Below are 22,626 nucleotides of genomic sequence, written 5' to 3' on the forward strand. Positions count from 1 at the left end.
TGTCACTGAGACGTCGCGCTTTCAGTCGCATATACAGCATACGGCGCGCAGCGACCATTTTACCGCCCTTGCACTTTATTAGGAACCTCACGCGACGGCGACGGCAGAAATCTGCTTGCAGTGTCGATATAATTGCTATCGCAATAAAATTGTAGAGCAACATGAAAAACTCCCCATACAGCTCCATATATGCTACATAAGGGAGTTTTGCCGAGCGTGAAAGCATGAAAAAATTGCCGCACGACGGGCCGCTCCAGGCACTTCGCGTGTATTCGCGGGCATCTTTCAGGCTCGGAAAAACACTTTTATGTAGCACGTACTGAACAACAGAAAGCGGTATCGGGAGTTTCTCATGTTGCACTACAATTGTCTCATTGACACTTTAAATCTAATTACAATAATTTATAAGTTGATCAATAATTAAGACTAATTATTTAATTAGCGGAATGCAAAAAAAATTATCTGAACATCTCTAAGCGACGGCACACCACATTACCTTGATTATGTCCAGCTACGTTGCATTTTTTATATTTTTGAAATTTCCCAGAAATTTAGTCAAACACCCTTTATATGAAGAAGCTTGCTTGGGCCTCGAATCAAAGAGCAAAGCTGCCAGAACAAAAATATTCGGTAAGAGTGGGGTTTAGCATGCGCACTTGGAAACTTCCCCTAAAGTTTCCTGGAAAAATCTGCAATGGCATTGTAATCGGCATTCCCTTCAATGTTGCCTTCAAGCTATGCGCAGCGGGAAAGCGGCGAGTACTACTGTCATCAAGATAGCGATAGCGTCTCAAGCATTCGCTCTGAACGTGGTGAAATTATTACATTGCGCAAAGTAGGATTCACCAAACTTCCGCTATTTTAAGAATTCCATTTCATTAGCAAGCCACCTCAGCTGTCGGCAGGCATACGTTCCACAGGAACGTTGAGTCTTAAAAAAGGGTTAGTAGAATGAAACCCTGAACTACGAGTCATGAAGCAGCTCGTGCCATAGAAAACTTCATATCAAGATGTGCCAACCAATCGTGATATACTGCGCACTAGATTACCAAACGTGACTTCCCAACGAGAAAATGTTGAGATCAGCGAAAGCCGCTCCTTATTTCGGCCACTGGTCGGTTTCACAAAGCAGGTCCATTATGATTAGACTGTCGGTTTCAATGAACAATGTTTCATATCATCTGAGAGCAGCATAACAGATAGGTACTGCATTTTTATATGCTGTTGTTCTTTTATTGCTGAGCATATTGTTTTTATTGAATGATAACCAATTATTGCTAAGTGTGCGTAAGTGATACTTGGGTAACCCAGATAAGTATTTCTGAACGCAGATATTCTTGCAATTGCTGCGATATTTTAGAACATTCCAATTCACCAAATGCTCATGTCGTGTATTGACAGAGTCCATATACTCAAAGTCTTTTTTATCAATTATTTCTATGTTAAGCTAAGTGCAATGTGTTTAATTTTTCACCTTGGTGGAAGTTGCATACAGGTCGTATAAAAAGGTTATCCGCCTTGCAACAACTTCGTGCATGATATTAGGTAGGTAGGCTTGACTGGAGTGGCTGGAAGCAGCTTAAGCTGGACGTTGCATAAAAATAGTGTTAGTAATAGCAATAATGCATATAAAGGACATTTGGACGCCAGAACTAACATAAACGCGCAAACAGAGAGGGGTAAAGGCAAGATATGAACAATAAACGCAAGTCACTATATTATGGTCCATAATATTTACAACATTTTTTTCCGTACTTATAAAATGACAGGACACTAAAACTCTTGACGACATAATGTAGTAATTATATTTAAGTGTTATTCCTACAAGCTGTTCATCTCTAGTTTAAGCGGTGCTTCACCTACACTATCACCGAAAGCACTCGGTTGTGAAAGGTGGATGATAAATGCATAGAATCGAGAAAAAGAAGACCCTTCCTTATACAACCGCTGTCCTTTCAAAGGCAGTATCTAGCCTGGTACAAAGTATCGGCGCGAGTGCGAACTGCTGGTTGCTCTGTGCCAGAAGCTAGTGGCAGGTGCTGCTAAACTTGGCGGGTGGTACTTTTGGACCACACGTCATCAGCCCGTACATAGTTCGCCTCGAGCCAGTTTCACACGTATTTCTTAAGTTTGAGGTTTTTGCTACATTGTGTGCGAACAGCGAATTAAATGCTCTTGAGCGCAATTGATGCGGTGCCCACGCGTTAGAGTGCTAAGGTGGAAGAAATGCCTGTGTGTTTCAACAAGGCGCACTAAATTTTGCCTTGATGTTTAATGTCTCCGTACAACTACTTACAATGACGGCAGAGTGGGGTAGCCTACTTGTGTAATAATTATTTCAAAAGCACACTGCATATTGAAGGCATTACACTCTTTACTTGAGATCTCGAGCATCAGCAACGCACGAGTATCATGGGCCATGGAAGAAGGCACGTTTTCTTAAAAAATACGTTTCAAACCATAGGCTCGGCGACATGATATCGGCTCTCCATGAAGTTACCCCCGAGCGCCTTTTATTATCTGACTGAGCTTCTTTTTCTCAGCAATGTGGTGTAATACATCATGTACATCATGAAGAAAACAAAGTGTCACTAGCTTTGGATAGCATGTCCACATGAAAACTCTGCCTTTGTAGAATTCTGTTTTCGTTTTCGCTTCATGTTAAGCCGCAGTATCACAACGTCATAAAGAGTTTTCAGCGCACCACTATGCCGCTTTTGCTGATTTGGCATCCCTGAGACATAACTTCTATAGGATTGGAAAGTTGCACTCAATTGCGCAATGAATAAAAATGTGACGCAATTAACCCATTATTTCAATCATTAGGCCACATGAAGTGCCCTTATGGGAGATTTAGGTTTTAGTGCTGCAGCTATAAATTCAGAAAACACTGCGCGAAATGACGCCTTTACATGTAGACATCGGGAAACCGTACTCACAGTTTCAGTAGTATGCGCTTCCACATCGCGCAGATGTCTTGCTTTGGTCTGTGCGCTCGAGTAATATTTCCGGAACTGTGCTTATATATTCAGGGACGAAAGAAGAGTATCTTGACCAGGCGTCCTTAGATCATGGTATCTTCGGTCACCTGAAACGAAAGCAAACCGCGCGAAATGCATAAAGCATGGCATGGTGTGTTTCGCCATCATAAAATTAGAATATTTTCAGGTTAGCAAACGCCCTTAATATAATAATTATATTTCACAGAAAAAGTCAAAATGTGCAAAAGTGGAGGTATGTTGTAAAGGCGGAGTCAACGCAGTCTAGCTCATGGGGCACAGCTGACGCATAATTCCTGAATACATTATTATTAGTTGTTTTGAAAACATATATACTCGACAGGAAAGGGAAAGCGAAGAGCAGACTGCCTACTCTTCAGAAAGGAGGACAGAAACATAAAAATGGAAGATAGGAAGGAGGGGAGGAAAGAAAGAGCAAGGTGTCAAATCCCGAAGAATAAAGTAGAAGACACAGTACAGCTCCTACATGATATAGGGCCGGTCACTGCTGGTCACGTTACCAAAAAATCTTAAAATAGAAGAAATTATCTCTGCGGTCTTGTCAATTGCCATCAGAAATAAGCTACAAACGTAAACCTAAGTTAGTTACTTCTAGAAAAGTAAGGAGAGTGCAATAAGCCGGATGGCGTCGATATGCACAACCAATGGGGTACGAACGCTCGTCGAGTCGAAGTATATATATTAATGCGTTAGCATCACGAGTATCAAAGCGAAAAAAAAGGTCTCAGAACTGTGGGAAGGCGGTCAAGTGCTAATATATATATATATATATATATATATATATATATACAAGGTGTTTCAGCGAACACGTTCAAAATTTATTTAAGGTTGCCTGTGGCCGATAGCCCATTTCTAGTTAATGAGCTGGTCTACTCGAAGCGGTGGACATTACTAGCACAAAACATTGACATGCATAATAGACTACTGAACGAAAATTCACTAATTAAGTTTTCAACTAATTACCTGATGGCCCGTATTGCAATTTACAAATTGTAGCCGTGGTGTTCGCAAGGCCGATCCACTTGGAAGTAATTCTTGGGATGACACCAGTTTCAAGATAATAATTCCCGAACTTTGCGGAGAAATGCATTGACGTTGCAGTTAATGTTGTGATTCAATGCATAAAGCAATGTTTTGTTAAGGAACTAAATGGAACGCCAATGCATTTCTCCGCAAACTTCAAGTATTAATATCTCGAAACTGGTGTCATCCCGAGAATTCGTCCTAAGTTGATCTGCCTTGCGAACTCCACGGCTGCAATTTGTAAATTGCAATATGGGCCAGTAGGTAATTAGTTAAAAACCCAATTAGTGATTTTTTGTTAATTATTCGATTATGCATTTCAATTTATTGCGCAAGTAATCTCCGCCTCTTCGAGTAGACCAGCTCATTAACTAGAATTGTGCTATCTTCCTCACGCAAGCTTTTGTGTTCGCTGAAACACCCTGTATATGTATATATATAATGCACCTGACAGTGGTCTGCTCCACACAATCCTGATTTGCAGTTCTTTCCTCGAACAGGCAGGACATGTGTTGTGTGCGCTCCTGAAATGCCTTTCTAATGTAAACGCGGTTTAAATCATAAATCTGGGACCTCAAAGAGGTGTGACGTAATGGGGGAGACTCGCTGCCCAGGCGGCGCTGCATAAGCGCCGCTAAGCAGCGCTTATGCAGCGAAATGTGACGTAGGAGTGACCAGTGCTTCAATAAAAGGCTTTTCTTGTGCCGTGCGCTTCAGCAGCTTAAAGCGGTCGAAATCCTCTCGTTGGATTCCGGGAACCGAACCCACTTTCATCGCCTAGAAACACAAGAGAGCCCAGATCGAATGTGAGGTCATCTCTATGAGCAGCCCGGAACCAGGTTGGCAACATCCTCAATGATGACCTGTAGTTGAACGTGTGTCTTAAAACAGGTATCTTCTGCTGTGACGACTCATCTACGAACAAAGTGGCCGGGCACACGAACACGCCGTCTCCCAAGATATCACTGAGCACTGCCATAACGTCTTTTGTGTCACGGTCAAAAGGCAATTCCAAGAAGTAAGCTTTCATGACCTCTGTTATATCTTCATCTCTTCGTCTAAGTGCAGGGCGATTCACCATTTCAACAGCGGATCGATAATAAAGAACAAGTTGGTCGTGGAACCATGGCACGGCCTTCATGACGCTGTAGAGGAACAATGTGCCTTGGTTGGACGTAGTTCCGATCATAATTTCTTTGCTCTTGATGTTGTTCTGCCATGTATTAGTTATGAAAGGACCTCATCCCCTTAAATAGGCCCGTAGGTAGTGTTCGTAACACAAGGGCCTCTGACTTGTTCTAGCAACTGGGTTTTGTTTACAGCCCTCAAGCATTTTAAAATTGCACACATTTTGTATTCTCTCACACCGTCACACGCGAGATTCGCGATAAGTTTCAAAACACTGTCAAGTGATCGAGAAGAAAAAGCCAGCAGATCCCACGCCCTGTGGGAATCGATGTTATGCGAAGCAGTTTGCGGGGAGCCTACCAGGTTAACAAACGACCATGAGAGCACTAAGACGTAGGTGGCTCTTTTATGACCTACATGACACGCATGTCATAACATTGATGTCATGAGTCCTCAGGAGTCTTTTTAGCTACACCTAAGAGACCTTAGGGCGAAAGCCTCAGTTATGCTCATGACTATGACTTCTACCAGCATCCTTTAGTGCTTCCTTCACTTAGTACCGACGTCCAAACTCATTCCAGTGGTTTTTGAGTGTTAAATTGTTTTCGCTGAGTCATGCTCATGACTATGAATTCGACCAGTATATTGTAGTGCTTCGTTCACTTAGTACCCACGTCAGAACCCATTTCAGTGGCTTTTGAGTGTTAATCTTTTTTCGCTGAGCCATTGTCATTTCTGCTGAGCAATGACCATGGATATGATTACTCCATCAACATTGAATGTTTCCTTCATTTCGTGCCCACGTCCAAACTCATTCCAATGATATTTGAGTGATAATCTTTTTTCGCTGAGTCATTGTCATTTTGCGGAGTCAGGCTCATGACTGACTTCTACCAGCATCCTTTAGTGTTTCCTTCCCTTAGTACCCACATCCGAACCGATTTCAGTGGTGTTTGAGCGCAATACATTTTTCGCAGATTTATATATATAGTCATTTTTGCTGAGTCATGCTCATGACTTTGACACCATCATGCTTTAGTGTTTCCTTCACTTTGTACACACTTCAGAACGCATTTCAGTGGCTTTTCGTTGTTAATAGTTTTCGCTGGGTCATCGTAATGACCTACATGACTCGCATGTCATGTCATGACCTATCATAAGGTTCGTATACGCTCCTTTTATACTATACCAATTTTGGTACCTGCCAAGTTAACGAAACGACCATGAGAGCACCAAGACGTAACGTAGGTGGCTGTTTCATGACCTACATGACGCGCATGTCATGACATACCATTTATGTTCGTCATATACTCCTGTCATAGTATGCCAATTTTGGCACATACTAAGTTAACGAAACGACCGTGAGAGCACAAAGTCGTGGGCGGCTAGATAGATAGATAGATAAGATAGATAGATAGATAGATAGATAGATAGATAGATAGATAGATAGATAGATAGATAGATAGATAGATAGATAGATAGATAGATAGATAGATAGATAGATAGATAGATAGATAGATAGATAGATAGATAGATAGATAGATAGATAGATAGATAGATAGATAGATAGATACTGTCAAAGTAGCAAATGTTCGCCAAGAAACGCTTCGCATTTAAAATTGGCCAACGGTACTTATGGGGCTACCACACAGAAACACCAGCGTATTAAAGAGTCCAATAGTTTGGGGTGACCTGGCATAAAAACCGGCTGAGATGGCTCCGGCACCGTGTCCGACAAGAGCGACTTCCTTAGGATCTCCTCCGAAGTACGCAATGTTGCGGTGAACGCATTTGATTGCGAGATTATGGTCCCCCAAGCCCCAGTTCCCAGGCAGGTCTTCGTTTCCAGCCGAAAGAAAGCCGAGCACGTCCAGGCGGTAATTATAGCTTACAATTATAATATCTCTAGGGGCAGCGAAGTTCCACCGTCATAGACGAAGAGGCCTGATTCCCCGCACTGGAAGTCCGTACTATGAATGAATACTACTACTGGAAGCTGTTTGATTCCTAAAGTGTGCTGTTTGCACACTGACGCTGGCTTATGGACATTGAGCTGAAGGCAATCTTCGGTATGATCGGTGTGATAGAAGCTGACCTCATCCGTATGGTAATGGGTTTTTTGTGGACACGGCTTGGGCTTCTCGATGCCGGCATAGACTTAATTCCAAGATTCGAGAGGTACTGGTTTCCTGAAGCGAAGAGGGCTTTTTGGAAGTTTTGCATACGGGATGCCGAGGTACATATCCCTACATTTGCCCGCGATTGTCGTGCGCACTCCTGAAACGAAGGCATTCACAGTTTTGATGACGGGTGCCTGGCCGTCTTCGGCAGCGAGAACGTATATTGATAGCGTGGTAGCGAGAAGCACAAAGGCGTGAAAATCGCACATGTTGACGCGCGAAAAAACTTCCTCCATCTGACTTCGCCTCGACAATGAAGCAGCAGTTCGAAGTAAATTCATGCATATCAGTTCGCTCTTACCGCAGCGTCCTTCTAAACGTAGCGGCCCTGCGTCGGAACTTCAAATACGAGCCAAGTTTTCAATATCGTCGTCATCAAGGCATTCAAGGATACCTTGTAAAGGGAGGCCCCATTTCGTGGCCGCCGCAGCATGGCGGAAGCCTGCCAAGAGACAGCAATATTCTTGATAAGTGTCTTGGTTAGCTAAATCTGGGCCGTTTTGTTTTCGATCGTGATAATGGCTTTCCTGAGAAACATAGAAACGTAGCATTTTACGGCAAACGAAGGATGGGCACTTAATGAACATAAATATAGGTGTGATATTATTCTGCGTCCACGAGAATCTTATCACGTGATATACCGCGTATTCGATTCTTTGTGCGTACTGCGGCGAGCTCTAATGACAGTGAAGCACACAGTAAAGAAAAATTTGCCTATACCACGGATTTGTTCGCGCTCAAATTTCTCAGCATCGCATATGATGGCCCGGATAGTTGAATCTAACGCGCGGTATGGTTGCTAGCCTGATTTTCGAAGAAACACAAATACGATTTACCTTCGTATGCGCCCCTCGCCCTAAGTAATGTCCAAAACATGGTGGCCTTAACGTCTTTTTTTTTTTCACCTCCTTCGTCTGCAGCACGGGGAAACCACGACCTTTCCTTTGATTGATGCGTCATGTTTTACGCCATACCCAAGCATTCTCACAAAAAGGACTATTAAAGGCATTTGCAAGGGTGTTAGATTTTTTAGGTATTTCCCCTGTTGTCACACCTGCTGCTTAAGAACGCCTCACTTTATCCCATGCAGATTTAGTGTGGTAATTTGCCGGTTTGCTTCTAAAGGAAAATACATACATCTTTAGAGGTGTCAAAAATCAAGAGGCACGCCACGTGCCCGCATGGATGGCTCAGCGAAACCAAAGTTGCGTTTCTTACTCTCGCATTGCAGCCAAAGTTTTTTTATCAAAGAAGACACTGTCAAAAGTCTGGCGGGTGAAAAAAAAAAGCAGATTAAGTTTAAAGAAACACGTTCTAAACGCTTATAAAATAAAGAAGACATTTACGCGCAGTTTCGCTTGATTGCGAACCAAAAATACACAAATGGCACATGGATTTTTACACTCATAAAAAAATTTATTGACAATTCATCAAAATAGAAACTAATCACGAATTGGACCCGCACCTATGTGCACAGAAAGTACAAATGCGGCGCTTGCCACGGCCAGGTAATGGCCTAGATACGAGCTTTCCGCGGCCCCCGAAACATGTTTCGCAGATGGTTGCTGCACCTTCTTGTGGTCTACCAACGTGGTCTTGCGCGACGTTTTCGATGAAGTACGTTTTTCTTGTGCTTCCCGGGTACTGGTGTCTGGCTCTCTGGAAGAAATATTTCTAACGTTACGCTTATAAACAAGGTAAGGTGAATCATGTAAATACACAAATTTCAAAGACATTTAGAAGCACAGGTTCATCTGGAGTGCGCTCTCATGCAAAGCTGTCGTGCTTTTGTGGTTCATTAATGTTTTTGATTGTAAGATGGTTCACCGATCAGTGACGTCATAGCCTGACCGTCTCTTTTTTTCAGGTCGTACATCATTCCTGAGAGTAGCGCCTGTGTGTCCACCAGCTCCTCTTGAGTCAAGATGTAGCAACAAACCCATAGCTATACCCTTGTCGACAAAAGTCAGGCGATGAACGACTGAGTGGTAGCATACTAGCTATATAGTGGACAAGAATTGAAGAAAACGACCAAAACCAGCCATACTGAAATCGTTATTCTATAGCGGGGAGGTACGGTCGGAAACTGCAGCTTCCTTCCGCGCTGTCTTCTTTAACTAATAGAGAAAACTGAGGACTCCGGAAACTATATATTCCAACAATCCATTTGTATTTTCGACCAGTGGGCTAGACACCACGACATCGCTGCTCGCACCAGGACCAACCACATGGTGAGGCAGAGGATAAGAAAATAACAGAAAAGGCATCGATGACAGCTTCAGAAGGCACAAGTCTGTCAGAGTGCCTGTCAGAGACTGTATCGGATTTGCAGTCGAGGCAACTGTCAAAAAGAAATGCTGTTGCCGTAAACAAGTCTCTTAAAGCGTCAAACATGCATTGGCCCTCGAGGTAAGTTACCCCATGATGCGATTGAATAAGACCGATATCTTGACTTGGTGATTTTGTGGCCCAGGAGAGGACAGAAAGTTCAAGCATACATATTTACTATGTGTTAATGGTTAAGGAGTTCCAAAAGGTTGACAGATTCTACCCCTATTATATATGTCTAGAGAGAGAAAGAGACAGAGGCGATAAGGAAAATTCAGGGAGGTTCATCAGACTGACCCTGGTTGGGCACTCTGCACTGTATAATGGCAAAAGGGAAAAGAAACATTTACAGTACGCACAGACACACACACACACACACACACACACACACACACACACACACACACATATATATATATATATATATATATATATATATATATATGTGTGTGTGTGTGTGTGTGTGTGTGTGTGTGTGTGTGTGTGTGTGTGTGTGTGTGTGTGTGTGTGTGTGTGTGTGTGTGTGTGTGTGTGTGTGTGTGTGTGTGTTCCAGTTCTGCCAGTTCTTCCGCGGATTTACCATAGCGTACGTCTTGGTGCTTACTCTTTCAAGAGCAATCAATGGTACACTGCGTACGTATCACGTACAAATATTGTAAACTGAAGAATTATAAACTTACTGTTTCATGAGAACGCGCTTCCAAACCTTACAGATGTCTATGTTTGGCCCACGCCGTCTTGTGGTGTTGCCAGGCCGGATGTTTATGTACTCTGGCTTTGCAGATGAGTACCTAGGCCACATTTCCTTTGTTTCTGGTATTGTTGGCTTTCTGAAACGAAATACCCAACGTAATATACTATGAAAACCTGCATTCTATAACGTAGTAAGCTGTCCGGCTGCGCTTATTAGTGAAGGACATCAATGTTTTCGTAACAGCTGCTCTCCTTTTAATTAGTATAATACACTGCTTTTGCTCGAGGTGATAGCGACAGCCAATACCAGTCCTGCGAAAATGTGGTATGCTTGAAATGCCACATATTAGATACAAAAGGGCAACAATCCAAGTAAGTACTGAACTATAAAAAAACAAATAGACACTCAGGGAGAACATCAGTCAGAATATTCCACTTTTTTGAATAGCGGAAGGCACAATTTTGTCAAGGAAACGATATAGATTTGCTGTATAAATACTGTATCCTTTACGAAAAAAATACATTCCACTGTGAACTTACTTGTAGTGTTGCCATTTTACATCCCACAGAGCGTTGAATTTAAAGAGAACAAGGGGTTTTATGTTAACTTGTATATTAGTTAACTGAATACGGGAGTACGCTGGGGTACCTAGCAATACTAAACGATGGCAGAAACTTGATGTTCAGTCCACGCCTAAACAATATCCCACCATCTAGCTGACCGAAAGTTTCAGTAAATACCTTTCCGTAGACAAGTTTTTTATACGCTATAATCTGTGCGTAAAATTGGTTCAAAAGGATTGTAAACTACATGCCGTATTTTGCATATCACTGCGTACAAAAATAGGCTGTCTCATGTTTACAATTTTAGCTCGCGGATATTGTGCAGCTGCTGCTTCGACATGCAGCAAATGTGGTCCATTTTTAAATTAAAGCAAGCTTACCCTGTTTTGACAAATTCCGACATTGACGCCACCATCGCTTTCATAAAGTCCTTTTCGGTGCTGCTGTACTTGAGCTGCTTAAACAAACCGTAGTCTTCTTTCCGGATTCCGGGCTCAAACCTGCTTTCGTCTCCATAAAACAGTAATGAACCAAGAGTGAATGGGACGTCATCACCATGCGCAACCTGAAACCAGTCAGGCCAGAAGCTGAACGAGGGTCTATAGTCGAAAGTATACCTGAATACTGGAATTTTTTGCTCCGATGCAATGTCTGCGAAGATTGTAGCTGGACACACAAAAAGCCCGTCTCCTAGAATATTACCAAGGACCTGGAACACTTCGTCTTCAGTGTGCTCTCCCTTCCAGTCTGCGAAGTAGGCATTGGTAATTTCTCTCGAAGATTTAATTGGTAATTCCTAAAGTCGTGCTTACTGCGATGGTAATGGTTGACCTATATTCTGCTGCAAGGAGACCCTTAAGCTGTGGTACGATCTTCATGGCACCGTAAAGAAACATGGAGCCTTCGTTTGACGTAGTTCCAATCATAATCTCCTTGCTTCTGATCTTCTTCTTCCAGGTACTAAGGAGGAGCGGGTCATTGGGAACGTATTCATCTCCGTATATTGGCCCGTACAAGCTCTTACGTAGGTCAAGGCCACTCAATTGCCCTAGCAACAGGTTTTTGTCCCTGCTTCTCAGACAGTCCATGACTACACTCAGTTTCCGTTCTCTGACACCTTCACAAGCCAAATCTGCACCGAGTTCCATAACGCTTTCAACGGTACGAGCCGAGAGGCTGGCTATGGCGTTCATCGGGCTGCCGCTTTGAAGAATCATCCTCTTGAACAGACCGACACTCTGCGGAGAGATGGCGTGGAAGCCAGCAGAGATGCCTCCGGCGCTATGACCCATAATTGTGACTTCCGAAGGATCACCACCGAAGTTATTGATGTTCCTCTGTATCCACCTAAGCACAAGATTCTGGTCCCAGAGGCCCCAGTTTCCGGCGACATCTTCGTTTCCAGCAGAAAGGAATCCGAACACGTTGAGGCGGTAGTTGAAGCTAACCATAATGGTGTCAGTGAGAGCAGCGAAGTTTCCGCCGTCGTGCATGAAAAGACCCGAGTCACTCCACTGAAAGCACCCACCATGCATAAAAACCACCACAGGAAGCTTGGAGGGGCAGACGTTATGCTTACAGTCGGACGCTGGTTTCCGGATGTTGAGGTACAGGCAGTCTTCCGAATTCTTGGTGTAGTAGAAACTCACTTCATCCGTCAAGTAGTGAATATTTTGTGGACACGGCTTGGGTCTTTTAGTTGCTTTGAGCGTTCCGTTCCAGGGCTTGATCGGAATGGGTTTGCTGAAGCGCAGAAGGTCTGTGGGAGGCTCTGCGTAGGGAATGCCCAAATACATGTCGACTTCTCGGCCATCAATCGCCTCTCGTACACCGGAAACAAGGCCAGAGTCGGTTCGAATGACTGGAGATTCACGAATTGCGGCATCGACGAACCAAGATGTCCACACGAGCACCACATATTTGGATAGATACGAACGGGCGGAACCCATGTTCACTCCCGCGCGCACTTCTGCGGAAGATGTCAATGTGCAGACATTGAACAAAGTCCTGCAACTCCTTTCTGCAGACGTCACGCGGATTCTTGCCAGTACAAGTCCTCCAATCCGGTCAGTGTCTAACCTTTCGTCGCGTAGGCCAAGTGGCTATCACGAATATCAGAGCAGCAGGCTGCGCCGTCTGAGCAAGGTCGAATATGTTTTGGTTCGTGTCGGGCGCGGCGGAAGCAAAGCGATATGCAGCCAAGGAAGGCCTGTTCTTGGCTTGGGTGCCAAAACTATTGCTCTCTGAGTGGCAGGAAGCGGAAATATAACTAGGCTGAAGAAATTTATGTACCTACTGGAATCGGAATAAAAAATACATCTGTAGCAATGCTGAATAGAATGCCTAATTTTATTTTGGATGAGCAGGGCTTGGAAATAAACAACACTACATGGTTTCAAAGAAATTTCTCTGGCACCACAGTGCTGGAATGCTTCAGGCATGAGAAACCTCGTTTTACTAAATATATAGCTTAGTCAAATAAGTGCACGGTATAATGGCGATACCAAAGAATTTCTTAGGTATGCGGCGAAAAACCTCATTTTCTTTCCTTTTAGCTCATCACTTCCGCCGTTTCAATATTAGTAGACAAACAGAATTCCCAGGCACCGCCATTTCTCCGAATCACCATATTTGTTTTAACGATATAATCCACGTGGTATCTATCTCGCGTTATACTTTCTATATCAAATATTGTTTGAGTGCTTGTGCATTCAGAAAGCTTTGAACTCACGTTCTATACATGAGATATTTAAATGAACATTAGACCAAACTACCAGACTGATGAATGAAAGCTGTACTTCTCCCTTCGCTATAATGTGCTTAAATGTTTGTAGTTCCTGTAAACAACCATGCAAATTTGACGTGACGAATAGACGAAACTAAAACTGATAAAAATTTTGTAGACATCACATCGCTTGCCCGAATATCACGAACAAAATACCTAGCTGATTTTGTTTGATGTGAAACTATGTATAGCCCACCATAGCTCTTACGAAAGCAATGAATTCAGAACAGACAAGCTACGAATCACTTACCTAAGTAAAAGTGCTTTATGTTGCTCTTGTATTTATGGCCATAGTAAACAAACTATTGTGTCATCACGTGGATGAACCTGTGGAGTAAGGGAAACCGATTTATGCGGACGTTGTGTTCAGCTCAAAAACACTTGAACGTTGTGGTTACGGAACGAACAAATGTCAAGGTTGTTCTAATGTAGACGGCGGTTTTCGTATACAAGTGAATTCAGCGCGCTTATAGGAATTGGCGGAGAGTGAGTTATTCATGCACAGTAATAACTTAGCGAGGCCGGGGCAGATATCAGTCGGACGCAATTTCATCACGGAGCCCAGAAGCGAAAAGTAGGGCAGACCTTCGTATGGGATCGCAAGTTACGTATCATTGATCTGCTCGCGCTATCCGACAGCGATCTTCTGAGACCTCGTCCCCATCTGCGGAGCGCAATGAGTCCGGTTTGAGCTGCGAAGGTCAGGCCCACCTGGCGGTCTTGTTGTCAGGCATGTGTGTGACTTAGAGCGAAAAGTATTCGTGCAGAAGTGATGTAACTGCAAAATGTGATTACCCAAGCACGCAATTTTTTGCAGCGTGTCTTTTAACAGGCAAAGGGAACTTGCTTCTCAAGTTTTTCTTACTGTACATAAGTATGCATAAAATACTTTCAGCCTGTTAACACTAATTTGTAATTGAACTTAAGAACTACTATCCGTCGCTATCTGTAGTAATCGGGACTGTTTAGCAGACTTAGAAACTAATAGCTGTTAATCAAGGTGAGTTGCTTGGTACAAAATGCGATTAAAGGCACGGGCAGTTTTTGCGGATGATTCCTTCCTCTCTCAGAACTTCTGAGATGTTCTATAATCGCCAAATGAAACTATATTTCACAAGAATCGGTAACGCTCATTTGTGCCAGCGTACTTTGCAGCCTCGATTTTTGAGTATATCTGCAAATAAGCTAATAAATAGATCTTGGTTTTCACAAACTAGGCAAACGATCCAAAAGTAAGTGATCTGTAATTCTTTCTAAGGAGGTGGTATTGGTGTTTTCCAGAAAAAGCTGCGCAATTTTTCATCTTGAAGAAATTTGTAAACAATGCAATTTAGGCGAAGTTTCACAGAACTCGCTTATTATGGCACGCAAAGTATTACTTCAATAGTTGTACAATGGGCTTTGGGTAAACGTGACTAAAGATGATCGCTATGTTGCCAGAGTTTTTTTATGCATTTTAGTATCCGTAATGAATGGAGTCTCTTCGCTGAATTAGGACGACCTAGTGTGCCGGCGGATCTTAACGACTAAAGCTCAGTTAAAAGCCAGGAGTGTGGTTGTTAGTGCTAACCACATCCAGCGCAGCGTTGGCAAGCGTAGCAACTCGGCATGGAAGACGGTTGTCTTGAAATCTGACGATAAGAAGTCAAGGTAACATCTATGCGCCGGTTGCGCGTGGCGCCCTTGGATTTTAGTCGCAGTAAAACACATAAGCTTTCAAAGGCACTGCAGAAAATCAGTTTGTATGAGCTCTCGAAGTTAGCGAAAGCAACTTACAGAGAAATGTGCTACATCAGTTAGAAATAAACAGCCACTCTTTCGTTAAACATAAGACACATGTAGATCCTGAAAAGATTTCGAAGGAATGTCAACGGCTACCGCCTCAACAAGTGCTCCTGTTTTACAGTGAAGTTGTTTTCCTCTAGCTCCCGTATGCATCCCCCGCATGCATACCCAGGGGGAGGGGGGTGGGGGTCTTAATTAAGACTAGTTATCTAATTAGGCCGAATGAAAAAAAAATTATCCGGGTATCGCTAAGCGACGGCAAACTACATTACCTGGCTTCTGCCCAGCTAGGTAGCATTTGCATATTTTTTAAGTTTGGCCCAAGTTAATTAAGTGAAACACATTGTAGAAGACAGTGCACATAGTTTAGCAAGTTGGCCTTCATGCGCTTTATTTGTTTTAAATCCTGTTTGAAGAATAATGAGAGGGGGAAAGAGTGCGGTGATGGCACCTGTGCACATGGCCCGTGCTTCGTTGGTTAAAACGTCACGCGCGTCGGAGTTGCCGGCGTGGCTGCAGCAGCGGTTGCGGCAGATGCATGGAAGGTGCGGTGACCACGCCAGCGCTTGTGTCAGCGTAGGGTGGTGCCGTATGAAATAAACGTACGATATTATAGTGTATGCAGCCCATGTATGCAGCCTAAACAGCTTTGCTGGTAATCTGTCGCCATATGAATGTTCCGACCCCATGAATTTCTTTTTTCGTCTATCACGTTTCTTTAGTTATGAACCTAACAATTGGAGTACTGCCGGTAATGTAATAAAGCACAAATAAAATGTGAAAATAATGTTTTTGAGCAATAGATCTAACAAATGCAATGCACACCATTGTAGAATACTTTTGATCGCAGGGTAGCCCAGTGTAATGATCACGCCAATCTCGTAAGTTTCTACCTCATTCAGCCCTCGTGATATCAAGATATCTTTAACCGCGTCCCAAGTTATCACGCGAGAAATCAGGAGGGCCGCAGTGTAGACAAAAAAGAGCAAGTGGGAACTTGATGTAGACTCAGTCCAATGGAACTAGCAGACAGGCTAGTTGCATTGATTCCTCATGAGAACGGAAGCGCTACACAAACCAGGATAATGAAATATTATGGTAGATTCGACAGCTCTCAGCTGTACTCTGACAAACAAAACTTATCTATGAAATGACATTTCGGATGTTCAAGAAGAAATACAACAAGAAATCAATGCATTACCCATAAAAACCATTGGCCGTGTACACATGGACAACATTAGAGCTTATTAATAGATTCCTTTTGACCATGAAAGCCGGCATTTTGAAGTTACCAACTACGCCGTAACAGCGGCAGCGACCGTCGAACGGCGCACACAGTGAGGGAACCCGCGTGAGATTCGACAACACGCTATTCTAACATGCTCAAAAGCCTAACTACACTAGGATTTCTCTATTCATCTCCCCTCCCTTATTCTCTCACTCCCCACCTTAGCCATTTTTAACAGGCAGCCGCTGCATTTTGGACTGATGCAAGACCTGTGCAGAACGCCAGCAGTACGGTAGGTTCTGGAAAGTTATTTTTAACAGGTATTTTCGTGGAAACACCTTAAAGAGTACAATCCATGGGCACAACGTCACTGAGGTTTGTAATTATTTTTGTAATCAGGCCTCGATTTAATAGCGGCTGCCAGATAGCTTCTTATCTATATACATTCAGATGATTTCATTTTTATCGTCATACAACGCGTCAACCAAGTCACAATTTACTTACTATAACCAAAAAGCCCACAATATATTCACAGGAACCATTACACTGCTCATAGTATTTGGCTAAGCATTCCTCACTGAAACACTATGTAAAAGCAGAAGTGGGGCATTCGTCACCGCTTGCTTCTGCTATATAAGAATATTGTAGTTATTTCACCGGAACGTGGTGATGCCGACCGCCAACATGTAGCGGACGCCGATTGATGTTCTTCCATGCAGAAAGGCACTTTCACACTGTGATCTCGCGGGAGAGGAACATCACGTGACGAATCGTTGGCCTGCAGGACGACGTCGCCAACAACCTTTGCTGACCTTCAGTGACTATGCGGCCTTAAGGGCCCTATGTCCAACAGCGCAATGCTTCCTGTCTTTCACATATATTCATACAATATTGGCATGACGACAAAGTCGCCGACAACTGGATGTGTAGCTGCCTGGTGCCTCTACTTCCTACTGGTCAATTGCACGTGCGAGTTGCATTTATAAGATCATCGATATGAAATTGCTGACACGTATGGAATTATTCCTAGGACATTACAACATCTATCCTGGGACTATGAATGGCTTTCAACGTGGACGGTCTTCCTTTGGCACCGTCATTATTCCTTACAGCAGCACAAATTTGTGAACCGTCTCTCAGCGGCACTTTTCTTAGACTTAAAAGGTGTCAATGAAAACGTAACCCACGAAGCCATTCCTGAAACTCCTGAGGCTGCAGAACTTAGAGGCAACGTCTTTCGATGTGTTAAGACCTACCTCTTAAGATCTATGTTCGTTCTTACAGAAGATGACCCGACAACTAAGCATTTCTCAAGTCATGGTGTCCCAAGAATTGAAGTATTCAGCTTGACTCTTTCAGCACTGTTCTAGAGGTACTTACCAAAATCTACCAGAGACGGCTAATGTTTCGCTCTACAACGACGATATGTGCATTTGGGCTGCCGGCGTGACACGGCTTCAAATGCGCGCAAGACACCAGAAAGCCCTGACGTTTGCTTACCTTCACCGACAAGATTTGACAATAACTACAGGGAAATGTGAATTACCCGCACTAACACCCAAATCGATGTCTTCCCACCGAATCTCCATCGACGACCAGTGAGTTGGGTACATGAAAGCCCAAAGATGTTTTGGCGTTACTGTGGATGGACATCTTACCGGGAGTCCCCATGTCTCTTACCTAAAAAACTCAATTGTATGAAGAATGTGTTTAAACACGTAGCTATAAAATCGTGGACAGTATCCGCGCACTCCATATTAGAGCTATAGGTGGCAGTTTTTCTTGGATTCCTGTGACACAGTTTTGCTGCCTACTCCACCACACGCAAAACTAACCTCACTGCACTACAGAGCATGCAGGCCCACGCACTTCAAACATGTCCTGGCCTACCGAGATGCTTTTTTTTTTTGGCAGCTGCAATGATTCTTTTGCAAGGGAGTGCCCAGTCACCACTCATGTAGCCACTGAAATGCCAAGAGTGCACATGCGACGCGTTTCATGGTTGTCATCACACCCTTTCGTCTTTTTGACAGCGGGGATAGCACAGGCTTCTGAGGTTAGTTGGCTATACACCACGACAGGAGACCATCCGGCTACAAAGTGAACAGCCCAGCATCTGCAGTACAATGTCTCCGGTAACCTCACGTATGCCTCTTAGTTCCAGAGATTATTAAAAAGGCACACCTCTCAGGGCCAGCCCAGACGCAGTTGTCTGCGCTTCTAAAGAGTTCGGTTTGGATGTCTTGCATATTTACGGGGACTGTCGAACCAATGGCAACAGCTCTACCACAGCAGCGGCAATTCTATCAGACGCCGCTTCTTCGCAGTTCAGCCGATTAAGGCCCCAAAAAATTCACAAGTTGGATTTTGTGAATTTTCGGTACGCAAAGGGGAGGACGGGGGGGGGGGGGGGGGTGTAAGGGCTCTTGTCACACTTTACGTGCGTTGTAGAAATCTTATTGTTTGCCCGTTATTATTACAAACGCTACCATGGCGCACTTTACAATGTACGCTATAGGACGGTGTGGTAGAAAAACCGGATGCAGGTCCGCAAAAGTATGATATAGTTTGGAAACAAAAAGTCTCACTTTCATTGGTCAGATGAAACTTCACACCGGCCCGTTTAGCATTCTTGTGGCAGGGTTACCATTTTAGTGGCACTTTTTGATTGCTTGGGAGGTATTGTAACTATCCAAGGGTGTGACATGATATCGACAGAAAAGAGGGAAGGGCTTCGGTGTTGGTTTCCCAAACACACGCAGTTCTGACATAATAATTGATGGAGAGGAACGCATGACATTTTACTATTAATACAGGCGTACAAGAGTAAAATGTACAGCCCTTTGTACAATGCTAGTTGAAACATTCAACATAACTGCGAGCTCTCTTGCGAGAACAGTCAATTTCTTGAATTATAATCACAACTGTTGCATGCTTTGCCTGGTGACATTTTTTGCTAGAAGTTTCTGGTCTATCTTGAGATGGGTACTGCCTCTGGTTACCGTATGCGTGCTGCTCCATTTTAAATTAAAAGTTCAATTATTGGGCCTTAAGTGCCAAAACCACCTGCCGTAGTGGACCCGCCGTAGTGGAGGACTCCGGATTAATTTGGACCACCTGGGATTCTCTACTTGCACCTACATCAAAATACACGGGTGATTTCTTCGTTTCGCCCCCAACAAAATACGGCCACCGTGGCCGGCATTTGATACCGCGACATTATTTCAATTTCATAGTTCAACTGGTTTGGCAGAGGAATATACTAAATCGTCTTTGTCGTTTTCTGTTTTCCCCAACTTTGAAATTTCTCATATTTGTCGGGTATAAAACAGTATTATTTACAAAACGTTAATTAAACATGCACATTGTGCTTATTTATCTAAACTTACGTACTAGTGTTCGCTATTTACTGAATGAAATTGTCATTGTTATGTTATTGTCATTACATTGCCATTTTTGTAGGTATAAACCAAGATGAAAAATAGCAATGTTGATATCATTCTTATTCTTTGCTTATTATTGCAACTGTCAGTAAAACTGTAACCAATGAAAATTAAAAAAAAATTATGACGACATTGGCGTAAAAGACCCTCATATGTGTGCTGAAAACAAGCAAACCCTTCTAGCATACACATAGAGCAAGCAAACTTTACAAAGTACACATGCTTTCAGTTTCTTGCGACGCTATAAAGATGCATTGTATATGCAATGTAGGCATTTGTCATTTAAGGCATTTATTTTTCTAAAGCTTACACACAAAAATCCGCTTCATGAGACACATACTGAGCATGATAAAAAAGTAAAGTACGCGTATAGCAGTAACTTATGTAGTCAATACTCTCAAATTTCGGTGATGAATGGATCAAAGACATCACGCAGCTGAGAAAAACTACAGTGAGGTTGTCTTGGGGCCGTATTCTTTTTTCGCTTTCAGGCGCGCGCGCTGATTGGCTGGTTGAGCAAAATTGAATGACGTCGGGCTCAACCACCCAATCAGCTCATCCAATTTTGCTAAAACAGCCAATCAGCGCGCGCCTGAAAGCGAAAAAATAAATTTCGCCTAGGGGAACGTTTCAGAATACGGCCCTTGGAAAGACCCTTTAGCAAACTCGCATACCAAGGAGAACAGTATGTTTCTGCTGTAAACATTTATAAATAAAAATAGGGCTCTGCTTTCAAAAGTACACTCGGTGTTAATGGGTCAATACACTTCGGCGTCGACAGCAGCAAAATGGCGTCTCTTCAAGGTGCCATCAATTCAGCCCCCTACCCGTTGGACCATTCTCTGTGACTTGAACGCAACCTTACAAACACTGCAGTTTTCTCTACGTCATGGTTTATATGGGCAGCTAGTATACGAAATACGGCATGCTGTTCATTAGGCGCTCGAGAAGGGACAGGACATCAAATAATAATGGTTGCCGAACTACAGCGCAATTGTAGGTCACGACAGCGCAAATGAAACTGCTGCGCGGCAACTTCATTCACTTGATCCCACCATCACACTTCTACAATGAAATTCACCGGGTTTCACCAGCTCCCGCTTCTATTCTATTTTTTTGTCATGTTTTGTTGCAACAAAAGAGATTTTGTATCGTATCCTCGTCTAAATGAGTCACATAAAAGCTTTCATTGTGAACGTGCTCTTAGTTTACAAAATATTGTCCGTGTCCATATGGTCACGCTGGGCGGCTAGGATACAGCAAAAAGCACAAAGTGACAAATTTTATTTCAGGCCTCGACACATCGCAACAAATATAATTAGGGATTTGTGGGACACTTATTTAGTATGGTATGGTTTGGAGCATAGAATGCACATACCAATGTCACATTTAGTGCACTGTGTGAGCACCGTGTGTGCACCGTGCTGTTGCAATTGTCTTTAGCGCACCTGTAGCTTTTGCCGTAAGGTATTCTTTCAACAAAGTGGGCCACTCAGTCATATCGTGTACTACAAAAAGCAACGTCACCAGGCTTTGACGTTCTTTGAGACCAGGTCCTTTCTGCTTGTTCTGCCATCTTGTGAGGTAACTTTGGACTATTTGCTTCTGAAATTCAAGTTAACTGATTTTGGACCCTGTGCTGCGCATAATCGCGCAACCATTGTTTGTGGCCACATCACAAAGCCAAGTGAATATTTGCCCCCAACATTTTTTGCCACGAATTGCAATCCGGTAGGCCCCTATGTTTGATTCCATCTGATCTGTGCCTCCGATAAAGCACTTATATTTGGCAAAAGCACCTGGACGAAACACTCTTCTGTGCATGGGAATACCTGTCTGTAGATGAGATGGGCTCTACACCATGTACAGTGCTTGCAATTATTACAAAAGAGTTGTCCATCCAGCGCACAACAATTATCCCGTCGTCGTAAAGCGCATGCTCTCCGTACCCACAGGGCTGGCGTTGGACAATATAGGGAGCACAAAGGCCCAGCGTGACCATATGACAACGCGTACAATAACACGCCCGGACACAAAATAAACGAAAATTAATCTCTCACAAATTATCACCGGAAGTCACATATTGCATTAGGCATACAGAGACATAGAAATCATGCTATTGCTGAAGGGAATACCGAAAGAAAAAAAAAACACATTTACCTAGGCGAGCGTTGCATCTCGACGCGCCCCCGAACTGCTAACCACTATTTCCCGCCTATTTAAGCAGCTTGCAAGTAAACAGAGACAATTTCTGCCCCCTGGTGTCTGTAAAATGTGTCCTAAGCTCTCGAAAGACATGTTGCGGCAAGTTGGGCGCGGTTTTTTTTGAGCGTGTATAAATTGAAAGCCTTCGTGTAGATGGGCGTGACCATATGGCCATGCTGGTACCTAATGGGTTTTAAGCCAAACTTGCGAATTCACCTGCCGCCGGGAATCTCTGAACGCGAGA

General features: G+C 43.4%; 1 protein-coding gene and 1 long non-coding RNA gene across 3 annotated transcripts in view; both read right to left on the reverse strand.

Moving 5' to 3' along the window:
- Positions 1–22,626, reverse strand: part of LOC125947577 (uncharacterized) — a 58,037-nt gene that overhangs the window by 7,571 nt on the left and 27,840 nt on the right. For both annotated transcript variants that reach the window (XR_007468408.1, XR_007468409.1), the window contains exon 2: positions 2,940–3,088. This is a non-coding gene — a long non-coding RNA (uncharacterized LOC125947577). The remainder of the gene's footprint in view (positions 1–2,939; positions 3,089–22,626) is intronic.
- LOC119462203 (acetylcholinesterase) lies at positions 8,753–12,950 on the reverse strand. The gene is made up of 4 exons (XM_037723550.2): positions 11,749–12,950; positions 11,317–11,683; positions 10,360–10,509; positions 8,753–9,010 (listed from the first exon to the last, which is right to left on the reverse strand). The coding sequence occupies exons 1-2, from the start codon at positions 12,883–12,885 to the stop codon at positions 11,627–11,629; spliced, it is 1,194 nt and encodes a 397-aa protein (XP_037579478.2). The 5' UTR covers positions 12,886–12,950; the 3' UTR covers positions 8,753–9,010; positions 10,360–10,509; positions 11,317–11,626.

This window comes from Dermacentor silvarum, chromosome 8, assembly GCF_013339745.2.
Source record: "Dermacentor silvarum isolate Dsil-2018 chromosome 8, BIME_Dsil_1.4, whole genome shotgun sequence".
Taxonomy (NCBI): Eukaryota; Metazoa; Arthropoda; class Arachnida; order Ixodida; family Ixodidae; genus Dermacentor; species Dermacentor silvarum.